Here is a 23,376-nt window from a genome sequence, read left to right as displayed (position 1 = left end):
CATGTAATCTAAAGTACAATGTGCTTCAATGAATTACTCAAATTTCCTCTATGCTAAACTAAATAATTAAATAAGTACTCAAAATCCTTGACATGTCACCAAATCTAAAATACATTGTCACTCAGACAAACTAGAGTATACATGAGAAAAATTATATATAAAACAAGCATAATGTAAAAATTAATCCAAGTCCATAATATCATGAAATAATCAACAGTATCACTGTTTTTCAAACTGCTTTGATTATCTTAAGTGTGAATGTTTGCATCTCAGGACTCAGAGTCTCCATATACTAAAGATTAGCATGTCTTTCAGATATTCATTAAGAAATCCAGCCAGGCATGGTGGCCCATGCCTGTAACCCCAGTACTGCGGGAGGCAGAGACAGGTAGATCTCTGTGATTTCAAGGCCAGCCTAATCTACAAAGCAAGTCCAGGACAGCCAAGGCTAACACAGAGAGACCTTCTTGATATATGAATACGTTGTAGAAATATACAGCCTTATTTCTGCTTAAATTGTCTGAAGAAAGCACACACTTATATATTTACTAATACTAAGTAGTTGTATAGTAAAAACTTTTAAAACAAAGAGTAGATTTGTAATGGCATGGGCCTTGTTCTAGGGAAATCAAGAACCTGTTGATAAATACTACACCAAGGTAACACAGTCAAAAAACTAAACAAATTCAAAGGACAGCATTCAGAACCCAGCATTTAATCAGAAGTAATAAGATATACAAGACTTGAACAAGGATCAAGGAAGCAAATATGTAAAGAATATATTATTGGAAATAAAGCACAACAAAGTATGAACATGTGTAGCATATTAATAAGCCCATAAGAAGCCAACTTCTAACTACAGAAAGACAGGATGAAAGAACTATCCACTTATCCATATTACAGTTACAAAAATGAATTGTGTCCATTTCTTTCGTATTTGCCAATTTTTCACTGTTTTTAATTTTATATTTGCTGGGGTGACTGAAAAGGTGCTTTACACACGCTGGTGAAGTGCTCTTAACACTGAACTTAAATCCCTGGCCCAGGAGATCTTGATTCTTACCTTGGCTTTGCAAAGACTATTTATTGTATGACCTCTTCAGTTACCTCCATGACTTTCAGTTTTTGTATTTATGAAACTAAGGCTGAAAATTCTAAGCACGTATCTCTAGCAATAACAAAAATGCATGGAGGCAGGAGAGAAGACTCAGCTAATAAGAGCACTTACTGCTCTTGTTGACGACCCAAGTTTGGTTCCTATTATCCACTTTAGGGGGCTCGTAACTACCTGAAACCGCAACTCTAAGGGAGCTGACGCCTTCCACTGTCTTCCATGGGCAACTGTACTCATGTACACATATACACAAAGACATACACATATGCATGTAATTGAAAATAAAAATCATTTTTAAAAGACAATGACGTTAAGAAACAAATAGAAGAATGCCTAGAGTAAAGAAAAAAAGTTTATTGAGATTAATAGGCATTTAGTTCTGAAATTACTTGATTATCCTCTAAGTAAGGGTGCTCTAGGAATGCGGTGCTCTAATCAGTTGTTGATAAAATATGTCTAAGAAGAAATCTGAGAATGGATTTCTTTTATCAAATACACAAAAGGAAATAATTCAAGGAGAAAAACATTAAAAACAAAGTGTGATAGCAGTATTCGATGGAGAAAGGGGTATATAACTCAGAAGGTAGTTGTTACATATTATGATATTTGCACAAAATTTTAAAGGCTTTATTTCAAAAGTTCAATATACAGTAACATATCTGTTACAAACATATAACTAAAAACAATATTTAGATAGGCAAATCTTACCTTCATTTACTGTTTGTCCCATGCTGTCTTCTGTTTTATTTTCCTACAAGGCAAAAGAATTAATACCTTATTTTAAGCATTATGAATTTCTGAGAGGTAACAGTAATAAAAATCAGTTTCAGAGTCAGATCACTTCAATAACTTCCCCATAAATAAAAACAATAAGGTAGTTATGAGCCTGAAAAAAAAGAGTAAGTGTAGCAGTTGCTAGTGGAATAAGTGTAGGGCTTCCTTTTAGAGGGTATTAAAAGTTAAAGGGTAAACCAGAGTAGATGGTAGGCTGGCAGCCACTGGTATTCAAATTAAGGCCTACAGCAGAGCCCACATAGTAATACTGAGAAGTAGAAAAATCATGAATGCAATGAAAAGTTACACAAATTCATCTTCTAACAAGAATTACATGTTAGGACCCAAGTAAGTAATGTAGTATAGGCCTAGAATCCCAACACTCAGGAAACTGAGGAGGGGGTCTTGAATTTTAAGTAATCCTGGATTACATAGTGAGAGCCTGTTTCAAAAATTCAACTAAATTAATATTAGAAGAAAATTTATTTTTAGGAGGCCTGCAGAGTTTTAAACAGCTATGAATTAGTTTGATTTTCCTTCTTGCATGCTCTCAGCATTCCCTAATACTCTAAAGCAAACATATTTATTAGATAGTTCTATAGAGCTCAATCCAGGCCAAAATTGATATTTGACTAAAACACAAAAGAAGCATTATAAAATAGTCAGGTGCATAGAAAAACTCAATGCAGCATGCCAACTCTATATCTTGTAGTTAAGATGTGATGGTGTGTAAACTAAATGTAATTAGGAAATTAAAAGAATATATTCTTGAAGTCCACTAGACAGACTTCTGTACCTCTAACCAAGAGGCTTATTTGCATTTAAAGCCTCATCCTCCCCAACTCTACATTTTCTGATAGTTTTACCTGATAATTACCAATACTTCTTTCAATACATGGCTTTACATTAGTTGTTCTTTAACTCAAATATTCAATCATTGGCCAACACCTAATTAGGAGGCTACACCCCTAATTTTCTTTCTCCTTTGGCACTCACTGGTTTATACTTTCATTCAGTTCTACCTGGTGTAACAACATAGCTATGAAACTTGTTTTGCCATAGGTATACATTTCTACCATAGCAATACATATTTCAGATATAGTTTGGGCTGTTTCCTCCCAAATCACCCTCCTGTTTAACTGGCTATGCAACTAAGAATAAACCCAGAGCTTTCTGTGTGGTAACAATAAGATCCTCTGCAATTTCAGAACCACCAGACATATACTACTTGCATACACCCTGTACACCAATTCAAAAAGGATTCTGTTTAAATGATTCCTCGTATTGTTTGACTACATGGAATATTCTTTCCTTCTCTTGTTTCTTGAAATATTACCAGTGCTTTGAGACCACCAATAAATATAACTGCTTTCCTGAAAGCTTTACTGTTTCCTTATTCAATACAAGTATGTGACTGAGGTTTGGTTTATTCATTTACTTAACAAGTATTGATAGAACTCCTATGATGTGCTTGGTACTATGAGGATAGACATTCTACAGTTGGCAGCAGAGAACATGCCTATAATCTCAGTATTTAAAATGCTCAAACAGGAGTTTGAAGCAAGCTTTGCTACCTACCAAGACCTTGTTACTGAAGGAAGAAAAGGATGGGGGTTGGTGGTGGTGGGGAGACACACACTCTGCTACATAAAAACCTGTGGCTAGAGATATGGCTCAGTGGTTAAGAGCTCTTTCAGTGGATTAGAGTTCAGTTCAGTGCAAACACATTAGGAAACTCATAGCTGCCTGTAACTACAGCTCCAGGGGGGTCTGGTGACATCTTTTGAACTCCAAGAGTGTAAGCACAAAACATGGTAATGGATACAGAGACATACAAGAGCAGAAACAAAAAATGATAATGGACACATACACACACACTATATTTTTAAAAGATGGGTATTTCACAGAAAGAAAATAACATTATAATTAAAACAAAATTGGACTGGAGAGATGGCTCAAAGGTTAAGAGCACTGGCTGTTCTTCCAAAGGTCCTGAGTTCAAGTCCCAGCAGCCACATGATGACTCACAGCCATCTATAATGAGATCTGGTGCCCTCTTCTGGACTGCTGCCTCACATGCAGGCAGCTACTGTATGAATAATAAATACATAAATCTTAAAATATAAACTACAAAATTATAGGCATTAAATGGGATTAAAATAATATTCTATTCCCAGAAAGAATAATTAACTTAAGATATTAAATGATTTTTGAATTTGTTATATAAAGAACAGAATTTCATTTGGGGGCGTTAGAGCACCCCTAGAAACATGGTATATGTTCCTTAAGCCCAACAGGCTTTGTGTAAGAAGCTGAGCAAGTTCCAACCCCAGAGTAACATAGTACAAGCAGGGCAAGTATTCCTTGTATACCCAGGCAAAGAGGAGTTGTGACAGGAAGCAAGGTGGCTTTATGGGCAACTAACACAATTTTCTCAGAGGAAGAAAGAAGCCAAAACTCTAGACATGAAAGATTATACTGAGGCTTGACTGTTTGCAACTCAACTGCACATCTAAGAGAACACTGGCTATAAAGTGGATACTAAGATGAGAAGGGGTCAAGTGATCCAATTCTGTTTCATCTTTTGTTAGGATGACAGTGAAATTATGAGGTTATGTGTGTGTTCAAGCATACAATGTTGGGGGCACGGTTGCTAGTGAGTCATTCACATAGCTGATAGTTTCAATGAACAGAGAAAGAACAAAGTGAACTTTCAGAATAGAGTTATAAAAGAAGCTCCTGCCATTGCCACTAGCTTTATGAAACCCATTTTTGCTCAGATGTCCTCTTGGTCCTCAGTTCCATCTGTATCGTCCCATGGCTTTAGAGGATACACATACACATGCAACTCATAAGACATTCTCATTCCTCTTTGACTTCTTCTCTAAAAGTCAGATTAATAGAGACTGTTTGACACCAGCTATAGCTACAAGGTGCATGAATCCAGGAGATAAAAAGAAGGATGCAAGGCTATGGAGATGGCTCAGAGGTTTACCCTTGTTAAATTATGGCTAACATTCCTTACCCTACACCATGAAGCTGAGATGAAAATGAGATACAGATATGTAGGCATAGAACCCAATCTAGAGTCTTGAACAAGTGAGAATTTAAAGACAGAAACAAAGTAAGTGAACTGGGTTATATAGGTTTCTAATTATCAGACATTTCACTTATAGACAGGAGCCTAGTTAGCATAGACATCTGAAAGGCTTCACCCAGCAGCTAATAGAAATAGATGCTCATAGGGTATCAAGTCTCTTCTTGGTAACCTGCTGTCCTTCCTCTGAGTGTCACCAGGTCTCCCCCTCCAGGGGACATGGTCAAATGTGAGGCACCAGAGTACGTTAGAAAGTCATATCCCACTCTCCACTCAACTGTGGAGAATGGTCTGACCATTGGCTAGATCTGGGTAGGGGTTTAAAGTTTACTGCCTGTATTGTCCTTGGCTGGTGCCTTAGTTTGAGCAGGACCCCTGGGCCCAAATCTGCCTATCATAATGTTCTACTTGTAGGTTTCTAGGACCCTCTGGATCCTTCTACTTTGCTATTCTGCCATGCTTCTCTCATCTAGAGTCCCAGTAGCATGTCCTCCCCTCTGTCCCAGTTTCCTGGTAAGTGAAGGCTTTCGTGGGACATACCCCTTAGGCTAATATGCAGATATAAGTGAGTATATGGGGGGGGTAATCCCCCTCAGGAACAGTCATAGGGGAGGGGAAGAAGGGGAAAATGGGAGGGAGGGAAGAATGGGAGGATACAAGGGATGGGATAACCATTGAGATGTAACAAGAATGAATTAATAGAGCCTGGCGTGGTGGCTCATGCCTGTAATCCCAGCACTCGGGAGGCAGAGGCAGGCAGATCGCTGTGAGTTCAAGGCCAGCCTGGTCTACAAAGTGAGTCCAGGACAGCCAAGGCTACACAGAGAGAGACCTTATCTCGAAAAAAAAAGAATAAATTAATAAAAAAAGAATGGAAGAAAAAAAAAAGAAAAAAGAAAAACATAAAAAAAAAAAAGAAATAGATGCAGAGACCCACAGCCAAACAGTAGAGCTCGGGGAGTCACATGGAAAAGTTGGGGGAATGATTGATGGAGCTTGGAGGGGTCAAGGACCCTACAAGAAGAACTACAGAGCGTGGGGAACCTTGCTAAATTCTGCCATGTTAGAAATCTCGGGTTTAGGCTGCAAGCTGTGACTTTGGAGTTGCTGACGCTTGCTGAAGGAGGTCTTGTGTTCTTTGCTGTCTTTGGGTCATTTACCTTTGAAAGAAATAGGGAAATTCTTTCAGGGAACCACCCAGGGGATTAAGGAGGTTCCTACAGGGAGCTATTCAGGTGATTGTATTCCTGCCTGGGGGCTAGGGAGAGTGGGAATAGAATAGATCCTGTTGACCTTGCTATAGATAGTCTTACGCATCCACATTAAAGAGAGTCTGGATCAGAAAATTCCAGACTTGACTAAATATCTCTCATGTCTCTGTCCTCCACTTTCAATCCCCACTCCCTCTTTCAGGTGAAGCCTGCTTCAATTTGTCCCACGGGATGTGACACATCAACAGAGTCAACTAACCTGGGCTCATGGGAGCTCACAGAGACTGAACCACCAACCAAAGAGCACGCCTGAACTGGTCCTAGGCCCCCAGAACTCATGTAGCAGATGTGAAGCATAGTCTTTATATAGGTCCCTCAACAACTGAAGCTGTGGTATTCTCTGACTCTGATATTTCCCTTTGGATCCAGTTCCTCAAAATGGGCTGCCTTGCCTGGCCTCAGTGGGAGAGGATGTGCCTAGTCTTGCAAAGACTTAAAGTGCAAAGGTGGGTTGGTATCTCAGGGGGACCTCCCCCTTCCCTGAGGAGGAGAGATGAATATGGGGAAAGAAGTGTATTGGCAAGAACAGGAGCAGAGAAAGGGCACTACAATCAGGATGTAAATTGAATAGATTATTTAAATAATGGAGAAAAGTTAAGTCCTCAAAGAAAAAAAGAAATAAAATTTTCTAGAGATATTTTAAGTAATGTTTTAGTAAGATCTACACCCCAAAATTAGAAATTAGTCTTTTTGTATATCAAAACAAATCCAACAGCACTTAAAGGGTAGAGACAGGAGGCTGAGGAGTTCAAGGCCAGTCTGCGTTACTTGAAACCTTAGATCAAAAGAAAAAATATAAAAAAGAAAAACACAAAAGAAATAAAAAGAAAAACTTTTTTTTTTTTTGGTTTTTCAAGACAGGGTCTCTCTGTGTAGCTTTGACTGTCCTGGACTTGCTTTGTAGACCAGGCTAGCCTCAAACTCACAGCGATCCACCTGCCTCTGCCTCAGAAGTGCTGGGATTAAAAGTGTGCACCACCACTGCCAGGCCCAAAATTTTAAGTTATCTGAAAAATTGCAGCTGACAAGTTAAAGAATCACTTGCCATTTTAAAATTATTTGTGTGGGTGGAATTTCTATACATATTAAAGTAGTATTTCATGTCACATAATAGATAAAGAAAAGTCAAGGGTTGCCAAAATTCCAGTTTACAATTGTAAATTCCTAAGGTTTTAAAACATAGGGATAAGCTAATTGCTCAAAGACCTGCTGCCTACTGACATTTGTGAAGGGGTAGAGTTAATGGCAGGGCATGCCACTTTACTACAGGCAGCTCACAGTGCTATACTTTGACAAAAGAAGTAGATCAAGTTACAGCCTGCTTCTATTATCAGTGCAGCCTAGATTTATGGTTTCTAACACCAGTCTTACAAGAAATAATGGAAATGATGACAGCAGCCTACTAAACAACAGACTGTAGATAGGCATGCAATAAACTACTATCTAAAGTGACAAGAAAGCTAAACATTCCTAGTAAAACTTCAAACGTATAGCAGGTATCTGCAAACTACACATTTAAACATCTATAACTTTTGAAATCTCAACATAAAAAAAACTGATTATAAAGTAATCTAAAACTAAGTAATACACAAATGTACTTATTGTTGGTTATTTTATCTCAATAATGACCACAACGATTGTTTTATCACAATAATTTATGAAACTCTACTAAGTTAGTTTTAAAAATGAATATGGAAAAAAATGAATATGGACATTACTTCCAAGTAATTTTAAAGTATAATGAAAAATACTCCAAATAATGCCCTTTAAATTTTTTCAAAGAAAAAAAAACCCAGCAGCTTCAGAGCAAGAAGCATATTTCTGTACTCAAATGTAAGAGAACTTAAAAATATTTGGATTAGTGTTTGAATTTAAATATGTAAATATATAACATACATATCAAAATAAAAGCTTTGGCAATATTCATGCTTCAATAATTACTCAATAATTACAAGGTATATATCAAACAGAATTGTTTATAGCTGCAATTCTGTACTAGTTAATCCTTTTGAGAAACAAAAGTTGAAAATAATAATGGCACATTACTACAAAAAAAGTGAACTCGCTGCTCTTAGAACAGTTTGGTCCTATAAACTTAGAAAGGGGCTGACCACAGCCTTAAACAAAAGTCACAAGTAGGGGAGTTGAGCATTCTCTATCTTCAAATGTCTACCATCTCTTTACTCACACAAAAATTCAACAAGTTTATCCTACTTTTTAACTCTTCATCTAGACCAGAAAGCATCATCATTTGCAGCTGCCATGAGAACTGAAAATTCTCTTAACTTTGTACATAAGAAGTGAACAGTTATCCTCATTTCTTGTTAAAAAAAACTTCCTACCCATGCCCCAAAGCAAAAGTAGAAGAAAGCTTTAGGAACACTATGTTTAATAGAAATCACAACATAAACATGATCATCATTATTTCTATGATTACCAAGGTTTACTTATACCAGATTAAAAAAAAGGCAAAATAACCAAAAATTACTTACTCATGAAAATCAAGCAATATATGTCATTTTAAATCTTGGATAGTTCTCAAATTTGTTTAAGTTACTCTGTTTAAAAACTATTCATTTATGTCAGATTTTTGCAAATGAGACAGAGATAAAAGCATTTCTGTGCCTCGAGTAACCAATAACCAAGCTACTAAGGATTGAAAATATATTTAACACTATTTTGCGCATATATACATATATAATTAAATAAACAAATCATACTACTTTGGCTTTAAGATAAATGAAATTGGCATTCTTCTAGTTTCCTCAGGATAAAAGGTTTAAAACATTATCAAGGCTTGCCACAAAAGATAGACTTTTTATATCACCAACATCTATTCTCAAATGCCCAGGTTCTCTGTTTCTATGATCACTTCAAATCTGAAGATATCATGTACCAACTCTTCAATGTTTATAATTACTTTAAGTTTCTTAGGTGACTAATAACTCAAAGAATAGAGAATCCTCTTGCATCCACCCCAGTATTTCCCTTAACCGAAAGATAGGGGCAATAAAAGCCTCAAGTACAATACCCCACCCCAAGAAGTCAAACCAAAAGTTTGTATTTAAAACTAACTTATAATGGAACAAGGGATAAGTCATTTTCATTCAAAAGACCTAGTATTTGCTCAGCCTTTTTTCAAGGCACTTTACTATCATCAATTATTTCGTAGTGAGACAGCCCAGGATTACCCAGACCATTTCACTGATGGGGAAAGACACACCAACAGAAGAGAAGAGGGGCAGGAAAGAGGGTGATAGGAAGCATCTGGGAGAAATAGGCAGGAAGCTAAAAAGGAAGAAACTCAAAAGAAGAGTCACATCTAGCCTGAGATTTAAGATATATTTTGAAAAAGGGAAAGTAGTTTGTAAGTCTATTCATAACCTAAGCTACTGGCTTATAAACGTGCAGTTGCTTAGCATTTAAAAATACTCAATTTCCAAAATGCATACTGATTTCAACTAACACTAGCAATATAACCCTGGTCTTCCACAGGCCTAATCAGAAAATAATCACTCATAAAAATATATAAATTCATATACTCATAACAAAATGCACAAAGATCACAGAAGTCAGAAGTAATTCTTGGTTACAACCAGAATGTAAAGAAGAGTGGCAAAATATTAGAGTTGTTCATTAGTCAAAGAAATACTTCTTTATCAATTATTTTTCTTAGGAAATTTGAAATATACAGAGATAAGGTACAAGTGGGTTGGTTGCCTTAAACATCAGAGACTAAAATGCACAATGGGCTTTGAAAATATACCTTGAACTGGGTGGATTCCATAAAATAAAAGTGCACTGGTGTTTTATGAAGACCTGTTAACTGAGCCATAAATCAAAAGGGCTGACAAATGTCTCAAGACAAATAAGAATAGATGCCTAAGAGCAACTCTGTGAACATTTAAGACATTACCAGTTATAAAACATCCCCATATAGATAGTGAATACCAGTTACAGTATTTTTTTCCCTCCAAATTACTAATTCTAAAGCAGCGCAGGTTCTCTAGGGTAAACAGGTACATAGGGAGGACATACATGGTATTCAAACATTTCAAAGCTGTTTTAAATGGTTTAACTACGTTTTTATAAATTTCAGACTATTGTAAAGATGATAGGTAAAGCTATGGATTAACATAAGGTTAAAAAAAAACTCACTGTCTTCTCAAAATTTTAATTAGACTCACTTTTCACATTCCTCCAATTAAATACAAAAGACAAAACAAAACAAAAAACCACACACAGCCTAAAAGAGCACCTATCGTTATAAACAAGTTATTTAAGGAAAGGCATTATAAATTGTCATTACTGAAGAACATTCTCAAGCAATTAGAAAGAATCAAGTATATGCAAAATGAATTACCACTATAAAACAACTGCTTGTCCTCAAGTACATCTTTCAATATTCTTCCCTTTAGATTGAAAACAGTAATAATGTCCCTGGAAGAACTGAAATTGCCACAGCTAACAGGCTCTGAGGAAACAAGCATCTCCAATACATTTGAAAATCATGTACCATAATATATTTTTCCTGCCTCAGTTTCCCCTTAGTAACCAAAAGGCATTCTAATGTCACACTAAATGTACGTCATAAAGGCTAATGTTCTCCTTCTTCAAAAATAAAAATAGATTTCACATTGTAATCATACTTTTTGATGAATGGCAAAGGTATAACAACCTTCTTTAAAAACATCAATAGCTTCGGATGGGAACCTGTAAATAAATATGTGAGCTGCCCACATATAAGACAGGACAAGAGGGGAAGAGGGACAGGGGTGATTACTGTTCAGCCTTTGAACCTACCTATATACCTCAAGGCAACCCCCCTCCAGAAAAAAAAAAAAGTCAACCAAATTCTAGTATTTCTTTTTCTGACTCTTGGATTGCAAGTACTACTCAGGTTTTAAAAGGTAAAAATAAAAAGGAGAGGAATTTTTACATTGCTGTTTCTAAGTTAAGAGAGCAGTGGTCATTAGACTCAAGCCTTACTTGCCTGCTGACCACCACCACCTTAAGTACATCTCCTCACCTAATCCTCTCAGAGGGACTTGGTCCTTGCCTTCCTGTCCAGCTTCATCCAGGAGTCATCCACTCTCGCGGGCTAACTCCATGAGGAGCCCCCAAGGCGCACACGCGCGCACACACCACACACACACACACACACACACACACACACACACACAGACACACACCTGGCACCAGACTGGCGCCGGCTCCAGGCCACAGGCGTATCTTTCTAGGCTGACATTTTCTCCCAAATTCCAAATTACCTCCCAAGTCCTGCTCTAAGGCCAACACTTTCGAAGTCATCCCTGCCCTTCAGCCCCACCAAGCACCCTCAAAGCCCCCAGGCTCCAGCCTGGCCTCACCTACCCTGGAGAGAATTGCAGAGTGCTCTGTCTGTCGGTGCTCCTGGAAAGGGGGGCTCCCCCAGGAGGGAGCTGGGCCAGGGGCCTGAATGCCTGCAGCAAGTTGGGTCAGTGAAGGAGCTCCAGGGTAGTGTGAAGGGCGGCAGTGCACTCTAGCAGCACAGATGGCCCACAGAGAACACTAAGTGAGACACAGCAGCCGTGGCATCTGGGGTAAAGCGTCCAGGGGTGTGAGACAGGGGTGTCAGGACAAACCGAGGCGGGACGCTGGCGCGGCAGTAAGGGGGCGTTCCCAGTGCAGGACTTGCCCCTAAGGCTCCGGGCCGCCTGCCCTGCAGACAGCCATCAGGACTCTGACTCCAGGACCCTGTCTCCACTACCCATGGGAGACCAGGACCACCACGCACCTCGGGTCTCCTCCGCCCGAGCAACAAAACTTCTGTCATGCTAGTTCCCCGGAGCAGGCACCAGACTTTACACTGCCGCCGCCATTTTTGAGAAGCCGCGCGCAGAGCCGCGCATGCCTCACAACCGACATAGGCACCCCGCCCTCCCACAGCAGGCTGTGTGCCCTGAGGTCTCTGCAAACACACCCTAAGACTGTTGCTGCCGGTGGAGCTTGAGCCCTGGAGCCAGTAAACTACTTGGAGTTCCAGCAGTGGCCATCCTGAAGACTTGGCGGTGCTGAAAAAGCCTTTGGCAGTTTTTCCTTATCAACCAGGATTAAAAAAAAAAAATCCTAGCAGCAGCCTACGCACTGTGTGTGTGTGTGGGGGGGGGGGGGGGGACGTCTAGCATCAAGTTCCATCCAGGCAGGATACTTACTGCCATTAGCCTTTTAGACCCCTGGCCAATTCCTATTTTGGCCACTGGCCCAAAAATAAATGTTTCCCCCAAGAAACCTAGTCTAAAGAACAGGGAAAATTTGAGCTTCTACTATGGAATTGAGCAAACCAATCCTTCTTTCTGTGGTTCCAGCACTTTTCAGCTTTATTCCTCTTCATCATGGATTTTTGGCACCAGTGACCTTCCAGGCCCACTTTCTGGATTTTGTTGTCCTTAATTTATGCTTAACATAAAAAATACTAGTCTAGTGACAGAATAATTTGCTCACGTTTGAGTATCCCCCCAAAAGGGGCATACATAGTGCAATTTGGGGTTCCCTCTGCACATGCTTCCTCACCTGAAAGCAACCTATAGCATAGAGATTACTTTGAAGACAGGAAGGCAAAATGTCTTAAAACAACCCAGCAAGCTGCATGCACAAAATACATCCAACAAAAAGCCACAGAAAACATTTGCCTCTAGTTCAGTTTACTATAAGCCAATTTCAAATTTTTTGTTTGAAAAATATACAATGTGCCATTTTAGCCAAAAGTAAACCATTGATAAGTCTCTCTACAACTCTTTGCAAACTGAGTGTAGGTTTTGCGTCTGTTACCACAACGTATAGTGTATAATGGACTTTCAAAATTATACTTCTGAAATTAGAGGCTAAAACTAAAAGCATATATCCATAGCAACAAAGAGTATATCCATTTTCTACAATATAGAATAAAATTATTTCCATATGCAAAATTTACAGTATGAAATGCCAGCTCCTCAAAGATGTTAGCACTGTATGCATTAGGCGTCACTATAAGATAATTTTAGGGGCAACAGGAAGAGAATTTTGATCTCCCTAAGAAGCCAGTAGTGCCTAAGACAGTAAAATAGAATGTACTCTGGTATATCCACTCTTTTGAAAAGGAACAGGCCTGCCACCTGAAGATCTCCAAAATGAGGTAATATTTAAGTTCTTTCTCTCTTCCTAGTCACTGGCAAACACTCTCCACGAAGATGGTCATAAAAATTATCTTGGTGTAAGTTAGCTGATGACTTGGGGGCCATAGAGTACCCAAAGCCAAGACTCTCTAGATATGCAGAATCAGATATCTTTGATTTCTATAATGTACCTAGTTCAAGAAAAATCAAAATTTAATCAACTTACTACTGGTGATTTGCTTCACAATTTGAAAGTCATTTGGTAATTACAGGTAAACACACTGAAATACTTTTTGTTCTCTAGAGCAAGGTGGTTAGCTGCTTATTAGACCTTTTTATAGTTTTAATAGAAGTCTTCTATAAATACCCCTTTCATAAAGTTTTAAATTTTTAATAAAAAATAGTATTTCTTACATCACAAGTGACCAAATAACAGGATTTTACATTTTCATTTTTGTAAAACTTTATTAAAAAGTTAAATCAGGTCTTTAAATAAAAAGTAAACTTTCTCCTTCAGAGGAACTGGATTTAAGGTAGACATCATTTCAAGTTCAAATGTTTTTACCTGTTATTCTATAAAGCAATAGTTATTTATAAGTATTCAAATATTTAGACACTTAAATCTAAGACTTATTATATATAGTACATATACAAAAAGGAAATTTAGAGAATTACAAGAAGCATAAAAGTGCATGTTGTATGTTACAGAAACTAATTTCTTTCACTGCATTACTGAATGAGAAGAGAGAAAAGGGGGTGACATTCTTTTGGAACTACAGCAATTTTATAGACTTTGTCACTTAAAGAAAAAGAAAGAAAAAGCTTAGCTGTAATCCCAGCACTAGGGACAGACTGAAGCAGGTAACATGGGCTTCATATAAGACAACTTGGGCTATATATAAGACCCTCATTTCAAAAAATGACAAATATTAAACAAAAGCTACATTAAAGTGCTGGTGTTCTCAAATTCTTTTAAAATGAAAGAAAATCTATGTTAATGTTAAATTCAAGGTGGAAAAGAATCACTAGGTCAGTGATAGGAAAATATTAAAGAAATATCTGATCACAACATTTGTTGCAGAAAGGATGTTTGCATCATCTAAGAGGAAGGATCAATGTGTGTGTGTGTTTTTTTAAAGATTAACAGAAAACAAAATGAAGACCTTTATTCTTAACAAGCCCTTTACAAATAAGACTGGATGAAAGTAAATCCTTAATCAGAGGCCACTGTCTTTCTAATTCTGAATATTTGAAATTCAGCTCTATACCTTATCTATTAAATTTTGGGCTTGTTATCACTTCTTTTAATATACAGGTCATTAATAATTTATACATACTGCTAGATTTTCCATCTCAGTGATACCTCACTACAATCCTTATTTTTTTAAACATAGTTACTGAATTCCTTACTCTGAAAGTGTAATTTACATAATTTACATTAGAACATCTTCTCACTAACTATAGTCATATCACCAAAGGATTTATAGACATGCTTATGATGTTAAATATGCTATTGGTAATGACAGCTACCATTTATTTAGCACCTGTGCCCAAAGTGCATTTATAAATTAAACCTCTAGGGTCAGTGGTGACTGCTCAGTGGATAAAGTCAATTGCTGCCAAACCTGATGACCTATCTTCTGTCTCTAAGACCCATAGGTTGGGAGGAGAGAAGTGACTCTTGCAAGCTGTCTTCTGACCTGCAGATCAGTGCTATGGCATGCCACCATGCACACACTACATACCACAAACATAAAAATTATTAAAACTTTACAAAGTTAAACCTCCTACATTTTAAAGGTTATGTTAGATATTCAAATCCGTGCCTTATAGATGAGGGAAATGAATTTCACATACCAAGTAAATGTCAGAGTCAGATTCTACACATATTTTAGAACATTTCCTAACTAACCTTCCAATTTTGTCATCAGCAATAGATTTCATCATATCCTATACATACATACATACATACATACATACATACATACATACAATACTAAGTATTTAGGGTACTTAATTTTTAGGGTACCTAATATTTCCTCCTTTGTTAAAAGAGAGTCTGCTTTTAAATAATTTAGCAAAGGCCAGAGCCTTTGTGTTAGTGCCTAAGACAGTAAAATAGAATGTTTTGTGTTATATGGTAGTATAATATACATAGTAGGAATCTGATAATTTGTTAACTGAGAATGAATTCCTTTCTTTGTGTTAAGTAGATTTTTCCAAGAAAACTTTTAAATTTAGACTGTGTAGACCCTTCAATCACAGCTGCTGTTCTATAATGTTCCCCTGGTCCCATAAACAGTTAGTGGTGACCATAGAGACTCATGATTGCACAAGTAGGCTGAGGGTTCAACCCTAAAATAAGACATTTATACCACCCTAGAAAACGTTTGGGAAAAACATAGAAGATGAGGCCAGGAAATATGTAATACCCAGAAAACAGGGTAAGGGACTAATACTTTATCCTCTATACATAATACAGCCCTTGAAATCAAACCCAGAGCAACTGTAGTTACCTATCTTGATCCCTCAAAAAAAGACTGGACTTGACAATAATCATGGAAGAGGCTCACAGGCCTCTACCTTTTATTTCTGAACTACTGAATACATTCTGAAATAAGAGGAGACACTGCCTTGAATTGTGTGCCAACTGATAGGTCTTCCAGGCTCCAAGAGTTAGTCCTGAACCTGTGGTCACATTGATGTTTCTGGTGAAACTGAGTGGATTGCAAAACAAAATGAATAGACATGAAGATGAGCAAAAGATGATTTGTAGAGAAGGGGGATAGACAGGGGCATTGGGGAGATGGGAGAGCCTAGGGTGAGAATGATCAGGATGCATTACAGACATGTGTAAAATTGTCAAAGAAAACATTTCAATCATTGATTTACAAAGAAGACTATCTGAACTGAAAGGATAAGAACTAAGGTTGGAATAATCCAGGTTTTAATGATTTCTCAAGTAAGCATCAGATTTCCTCTTATCAATATTCTCTTATAGTGTTCTTGACTTGGACCAAAGCATGTGATAACTTCCCTAGCACATCACCTTACCAGGTCCTTGTCCTATGCCAAATCCAATGAAAATTCTGTATCTCAAGTGTATTTGGTTAGTTATTTTTTACTCTTCCTTTAGTATTTCATATTCACCAAGCAGAACAAAAAGACAGTCTTTCCTAGGTAAGTTCAACCCAGAATTTATCAATACATGTGCATATAGCTTATATGGAACACTATTTGCAAGCAGAATGAATTTATGTGGATTATAAACCTATTTTTCTGCATCATATTTTTTACTAAGAAACCCAAGACTACATCAGGTGTATATTAGAGATCCAAAGTCTAACCAGTAAACACCATTTGTTTATTTCCACCTTAATGATTAAAATCACATAGTAGGCAATAAAAACAAATAAGTTAGTTTAAAAAGTTAACTGAGCTTACAAATACTTTTAGATTCTTGAAGAATCTTTAATATGATTATTAAACTGAAAGTACATGCCAAAAAGATATAAATTGGCTTTAGCATTACTGTTGGGTTTTAACAACCCTCTTCATAACTTTAAAATAGTAATTTTTCTAGAAAAGTAGCACAAAGTGAAGTCTGCAAGGAAGCCAGAGAAGCTAGCCTAACAGGTGTAAAGAAGACATAACTGTACTAGGAACCATGAGTTATTGTCTGAAATCCAGATTCCTAGGTTAACTGTTTCTTTACAACCAATTCTATGCCTTTAATTAATAAAATAGTAGTAAGGAAATCAATTACACTTAAGTCACAGATAAGAAACTATTCAAACTGATGAGAAAACCACTTGGATTTTGTTGAACTGATCCTCACATTTTTAAAAAAGAAATTAGTCTTGGGCTAACAAAATATCTGACCTTTGTGCTAAGTAGCAAAGTCAAATCTTTTCTAGGCTGTGAAAATTGGCATGAATTCCAAGAACACCACATTATACTACAGTTAGCCATCAATATATTCACTTGTCCTTAATTCAAACAAGTTCTTTATTAAATGCTCATTGAATGCAGCTTTGCTAAAAACAGAGACAGCAAGATGAGTGAGAGAGTTTCAATGATCTGGGAGGTTACACAAGAGGAAAGAGAAAGACATATTAAGATCTGCTTTTAAAAAAAAAACCTGAGACTCATATCATGAAATATGGGATGAAAGGAAAAGAAATTGGCCAGTGGGCAAGTGATCCTTTGGACATAAAAATAAACAAAGAAAAACTCAAAACGCTACATTTGACTTTACACTTTTTATGCAATTTGTTCTCCATTTGAGCCATCATCCTTCCCCAGCTTTATTCTGGGTCCTAGAAATAATAGTGGCAATGGTTCCATAGTGACAGCTTCTAGCAGGAGGAGTTGGTTCTCACTAGTTAGGTTGTGGGTTGGAAGCAAGTACCATGACCATTTTCGAGTGGTTACTAGTGTGCAAACTAGTTCAATTCCACAGGTTACTTCCTTTAAAGCTATGCATTCCTCTGCAAATAATCTAGTAAGTTCTCTTCAAAAATCACATGATTGTACCTACTGTTCCTGATAGGACCATTATTTAAGCCATTTCTTAAAATCTATTTCAAAACAATCAACTGTAAAATAGTGACTTAAAATATTTCTGTGAGTCCTCTGAGAACTTACAGACTAAAGGTACTGTATCGACACAGTACCTAAGGGCTTCCTAACCTGGCATGTGTTTAAAAGCTGTGAATGAATAGAATTAACCCAGGGAAAGAATGCTTAGATAATTTGTAAAATTGCCTACATTCTAAAAATATGTCTCCACCTATAATTATTACCCCCATGAGGCGATTACCCCTCCCCCTTGGGTGTTTAGTTTAGTTTTTTTTTTTTTTACCATTTCTTAAGACAATAAAAAGATAATGTAATTTAAAAGACAAGGAACATAGAGTTTATCAAACATACAAAGAACCTGATAGGAAACAATATGAGAAAGAAAGAAAGAAAGAAAGAAAGAAAGAAAGAAAGAAAGAAAGAAAGAACCACTCTCCACCCCACCCCTCCCCGGTTTGTTTTGTTCTTGCTATTTACTATTTTTAAGAGAATAAAGTGAACACAGTTTGAAGGCTGAGGAACCCAGAGTTTGCCGAACATACAAGAAGTTGATAGGAAGGAAGGAAGGAAGAAAAGAAGAAAAGAAGGAAGGAAGGAAGGAAGGAAGAAAGGAAGGAAGATACTGTCACTGCAGAATCAATGTGATCCAGGAAGAGTTCGTTGAGAACAACAAAATAAAAACGGTCAATCATGCCATGATTTGGAGTGCTATGCTAAGAGGCAGAAACTTCATTTCATGGCCATGAAGAGTCATTAAAGGTTACACAGTTAAACAACTAAAGAACCTGTTACAGGTTGCATAATCCCTCTAAATGACTACTCTAGCTCTTAGGACCCTGCTCACTCCTTCAGTGGAACCATGACACTGTGAGAGTATCCTGAGATAGGGAATAAAGTACAGCTAGCTACCAGTCTTCCAACAGCATCCCTAGAAATGACTGGCTTCAGTGGAAAGCAGATGGGAGCATTTAACAGTTTGTCAAGGGAAGTGACGAGGACAAGAGTAGACATCAGGCTACGTAGATCAACATTTCCACAAGTATCATCTTGTCTCTTTCTTTTAATTCAGGATTAACCTATACATAGTAAAATGCACAAATCATAAACGTATTCCTACTGATATAAGGTATACACATTTCTGGAAACCGAGAAATTTTCTTTGTGATTACTCCCAGTACAGAAGACCCTTACAACTCAAATGACATTGTTCTCATTTCTGTAACTATGGATCACTTTTGCTTCTTCTTGATATCTTACGCATGGGGTCTTATATATTTTCACTTATCTATTTTTGAAATGCATATTGGTGTGTGCCTCTGTGCCTGTCTGCTTGTTTGTATGTGTACCACATGTGTGCAGTACACAAAGAGGCCAGTAGAGGGCATGAGATCCCAGAAACTAGAGTTACCTAATGCTGTCAGCTACCTGATCTACATACTGGGAACCAAATCAATATCTTTTACAAAAGCAGCAACTGCTCCTAATTGCTGAGCCATCTCTCTGCCCTGTGCTTGTCTTCTTTTCTTTCAACTTTGTCCTTCAAATTCTTCCTTATTGGGAAAGCGCCAACCTCATTCTTAGCAAGTGTTTCAGATAACTTGACTATATCCCTAACCCACTATCTGTGCTTTGGGCTGAACTTACTGGGCATTGTCTTCTAATTAATGTCATCTTCCGATAATAAGTTCTTTGAGGCTGTAGTCTGATCTCCAGCTACATTAAACATTAGATATCTTAGGTATCTTTAGAGTTTCCTTTGATCAGAGTCAGAGGAATTTTCACTTTCTACTTATACAGCATATTCTACAAAGCCAGCTACTAACCTCTCTTTCTTTAAAAGTTCACTGTCTGAAACAGATTAATTTATCTGATTCTTGAATGGTCAAGCATATTCAGAAGGTTTTTTGTTTTTTTGTTTTTTGTTTTACTTTCAATGCACTTTATAGATGAGACATTTTTGTTTGTTCTTATGTTGGCAAAAAATAAGCAAATTATAAAAGACATCATCAAAAGAAGTTGGTTGAAGTATAAAAAGTCAAACTAAGATGAGAAATATTTGAAAAAAGATATAGAGACTAGAAGCTCAAATGAATGGGATATGATGAAGAGAAGTTGTCACCTGTCTAAACTTGTAATTCAAAGCATAAAAGATGTCAAATAGCACTTTTTGTTGAATGAAGAATGATATAGTTTTTTGTTACTTAATACACTAATGTCTTTGCTGATTTGACTTTCTTGGGTTCTTAGAACATTTAAATAAAAAGTTGAAAAGTGTAAATATGTAATTAACACCACTTTGGTGACAAAAATACAACAGAAGTTCAAGTAGAAAGGTTTACTAGAAATTCTTGAGTAAGTTACAGAAGTTCAGTTCCCTCCCTGAAACTTATAAATAACAAATTGAAATAGATATCTCACAACCATGTTGATTTAATGGGCATCAGGATGGAAAGAATGGACAATGTTTTAGTCATAGTGCCATTTGAAGACTTGAAATAGGAAAGGCAGCTAAAATACAAAAGAGTTCTCTATATATTTTTGTACCAGGGCATTTATATTCAATGTACATGGATTTTGAACATCTAAGGTCTCTCTTGAGACTAGCAAGACAAAGCACAGGTAGTTAAGGAACTAAGTTAAAGTGGGTTCTGTTCCTTTCTGGAATTGTGACTGATACAAAATTAGCCAAACTCTGACATAGATGGTAAACAATCCCACCAGACATTAGTATCTCCAAGGTTGTTTAAAGCAACTGAACTAAAGTCAGCTCCAAGTCTGTAATGCAGTGCATCTGTATGTACATGATGTATGCTCATTCTTCATTCAGGTAATAGCAGCTGCTGAGCCTACCAAAGGCCAGAACCTGTACTAAATATATAGTCCAGACAAACAACTGATGGGGATGAAGTGATTATACCAGAGATCAAGTCCAAGGGCCCAGGCATCTAAGCTACTGTTTTATCACTGAGTTATGCACATCATTAACAAGCTTTTTAATGGTAAGTTCTCAAATGTTTTGTTTAAAGGTCCAAATAGGGCCTCAGTTGTAAGTAGACTGCTAAATTAAAGAAATAAGCAAAAATAGCCATTCACACAAAACACGGCACTTTATTATTTTTTTAAGTAATTTTTTAAAATTAATTTATTCATATTACATCTCAATTGTTAGCCCTTCCCTTGCTTCCTCCTATTCCTCCCTCCCTCCCGCTTCCCCCCTTCTCCCCTCCCCTATGTCTGTGATTGAGGGAGACCTCCTCCCCCTATATATGCTCTTAGAACATTGAGTCTCTTCTTGGTAACTTGCTATCCTTCCTCTGAGTGCCGCTAGGCCTCCCCATCCAGGGGACATGGTCAGAAAAGGGGCACCAGAGTTCGAAACACGGCACTTTTAATGTAGATAAGCTAACATGAAAATCACAGAGACATCATTTCCCTCAGAATTTTTTGTCTCCTTGGTTTTAGAAATTTCAAAAAAAGTAAATTCTCCGTAGCATCCCCCAACCCCACCCAGTAAACTGTTTTTCTGAACCTTTGCTCTGAGAAGTTAAAGTCATTCAGCCACCTATATGATCTAGAGATTGGGGTCTCACCAGCCTTGAATACCACATAATTCTGTCTTCTCCCTTCCAGTGCTGAGCACTTTCAACCCATATGAATGAGAAAAGAAAATGGAAATCTGTGGCTTTGTGGGATGCTTTGTATAAACCCATAGTGTGAAAACTTTTATATTATGCACTACCAGCTAAAAAAGTGAAAGAAAAATATACCAAGTCTAAGTCTGCAAATTTCCAATGTACAACATATTAAAAATCAGGAAAAACCAGGTTCATGTCATCTACTATTTCTTAGCATAGTTTCCACAAATAACTGGAAAGCACTACAGTTTCATAAAATATTTTGGCAGTGTAGGATGAGCCACTTTTCTGGCAGCTTAAGAAAATGACTGCACTTTTTTTGGATGTAAACAGCATTAAGTAGTTTAAATCCTTGGTTTAAAAAAATTGGTCAGTTGCCTCTGGTATATTTTACTATTTCTGAGCTGAACATCCAGGATTATTTTAGACTGGATCTTTTTCAATATATATTAAAATAAATGGATTCTCCTATTTTTTCTTAAACATTGATGACTTCAGAAAATTTACAGGTGAGAAACAACTTTAAGAATACAAACTTCTGTATTTACAGATTGTAACATCCAGTAACCTTCTCAGGATCAGAGTAACTTTCTGCAGTAGTTTGTAATTTACAAGACTATATTGTCTGTATGGACCCTGTGTGACACACCTGTGAACAGAAAATCCTGTCACACAATCTTAAACATGACATTGTAAAGCTCTTAATATCACTGTATACTTTTCTAAGATCTTAATGTTGTTATTTAAAAATTTTTATACATAATAGTGTCTAGGTTTATGAACACAAATCTGATTCCCAGAGAAGGCAAAAGAGGGTGTTGGTTTCTCAGGAGCTGGAATTACAGAACAGACATTTGAGCCACCAATTGTAATGTAAGTGATGCTAACCAAACTCCGGTCTTAATTGCTGCACCCTCTCTCCCGCCCTAAAATATTTTGTGAATGTTTTTTCCTTAAAAGAGAATCCTTTGAGTTTACATGTTATAACATTTCATTTACTTCTGAGTCTCATACACTCAACACGTATTAAACATATTATAGAAATTTCAAAAAAAAAGAATACAAACTTCAAAAGTTGAGATAAAAAGTTTCCTAGATACCAGGGTTGACTAAATGAGTGAGCCTCTAAGGGTGCCCATGCACAGGCTTGATGACCTAAAGAATTCAACTTCTCAGCCAGGCGGTGGTGGCACAAGCCTTTAATCCCAGGACATGGGAGGCAGAGGCAGGTGGATCTCCATGAGTTAGAGTCTAGTCTGGACTACACAGTGAATTCCAAGACAGTCAGAGCTGTTACACAGAGAAACACTGTCTTGAAAAACCAAAAAAAGAAAAAAAAAGATTTCAATTTCTCAAGTCAGCAGGGAAGAGTGGATTACTAATAGTTGTCCTCAGAGTTTCACAGGAACACAGCAGCAAACTCACCCACATAAGCAAATATAAAAATTTCTTCCCTAGAATTCATACTATAAAGACAGTGTATTATTGAGACTTTTCAGGAAGAACACATAGTCTTTACAACATGAGGGCTCTTATTTTGAAATTAAAACGGAAAATCTACCATCACTTATGGACTTGAAGTGATTCTACAGTATGTTTTTCCCCAACACTGAAAAAAATTCTGAATGTAGCTCCTATTATAATTGCACTAGAAACATGTGGATATTTAGAATTAAATTTAAAGTAATTGGATTGAAAGTAAGTTCAATGGTAGAACATTTGCCTACCCTGTGGGTGACTCTAGGTTCAAACCCTGGTACTAAACACAGAA

The 23,376-nt window shown here is 37.0% G+C and overlaps 1 protein-coding gene across 5 annotated transcripts in view; it reads right to left on the bottom strand.

The window, feature by feature from the left end:
- Positions 1-12,106, bottom strand: part of LOC311602556 (sex comb on midleg-like protein 2) — a 97,731-nt gene extending 85,625 nt beyond the window's left edge. For all 5 annotated transcript variants that reach the window (XM_084790811.1, XM_084790815.1, XM_084790814.1 and 2 more), the window contains exons 1-2: positions 11,630-12,106; positions 1,823-1,865 (exon numbers count right to left, since the gene is read on the bottom strand). In XM_084790811.1, the coding sequence (XP_084646937.1) occupies positions 1,823-1,844 (22 nt within the window). In that variant the 5' untranslated portion in view covers positions 1,845-1,865; positions 11,630-12,106. The remainder of the gene's footprint in view (positions 1-1,822; positions 1,866-11,629) is intronic.
- Positions 12,107-23,376: the final 11,270 nt, after the last annotated feature.

The sequence above is a fragment of the Acomys minous genome (genome assembly GCF_964271855.1).
Source record: "Acomys minous genome assembly, chromosome: 7".
In the NCBI taxonomy this organism is placed as follows: domain Eukaryota; kingdom Metazoa; phylum Chordata; class Mammalia; order Rodentia; family Muridae; genus Acomys; species Acomys minous.
This window is presented reverse-complemented; position numbering and strand designations above follow the sequence as displayed.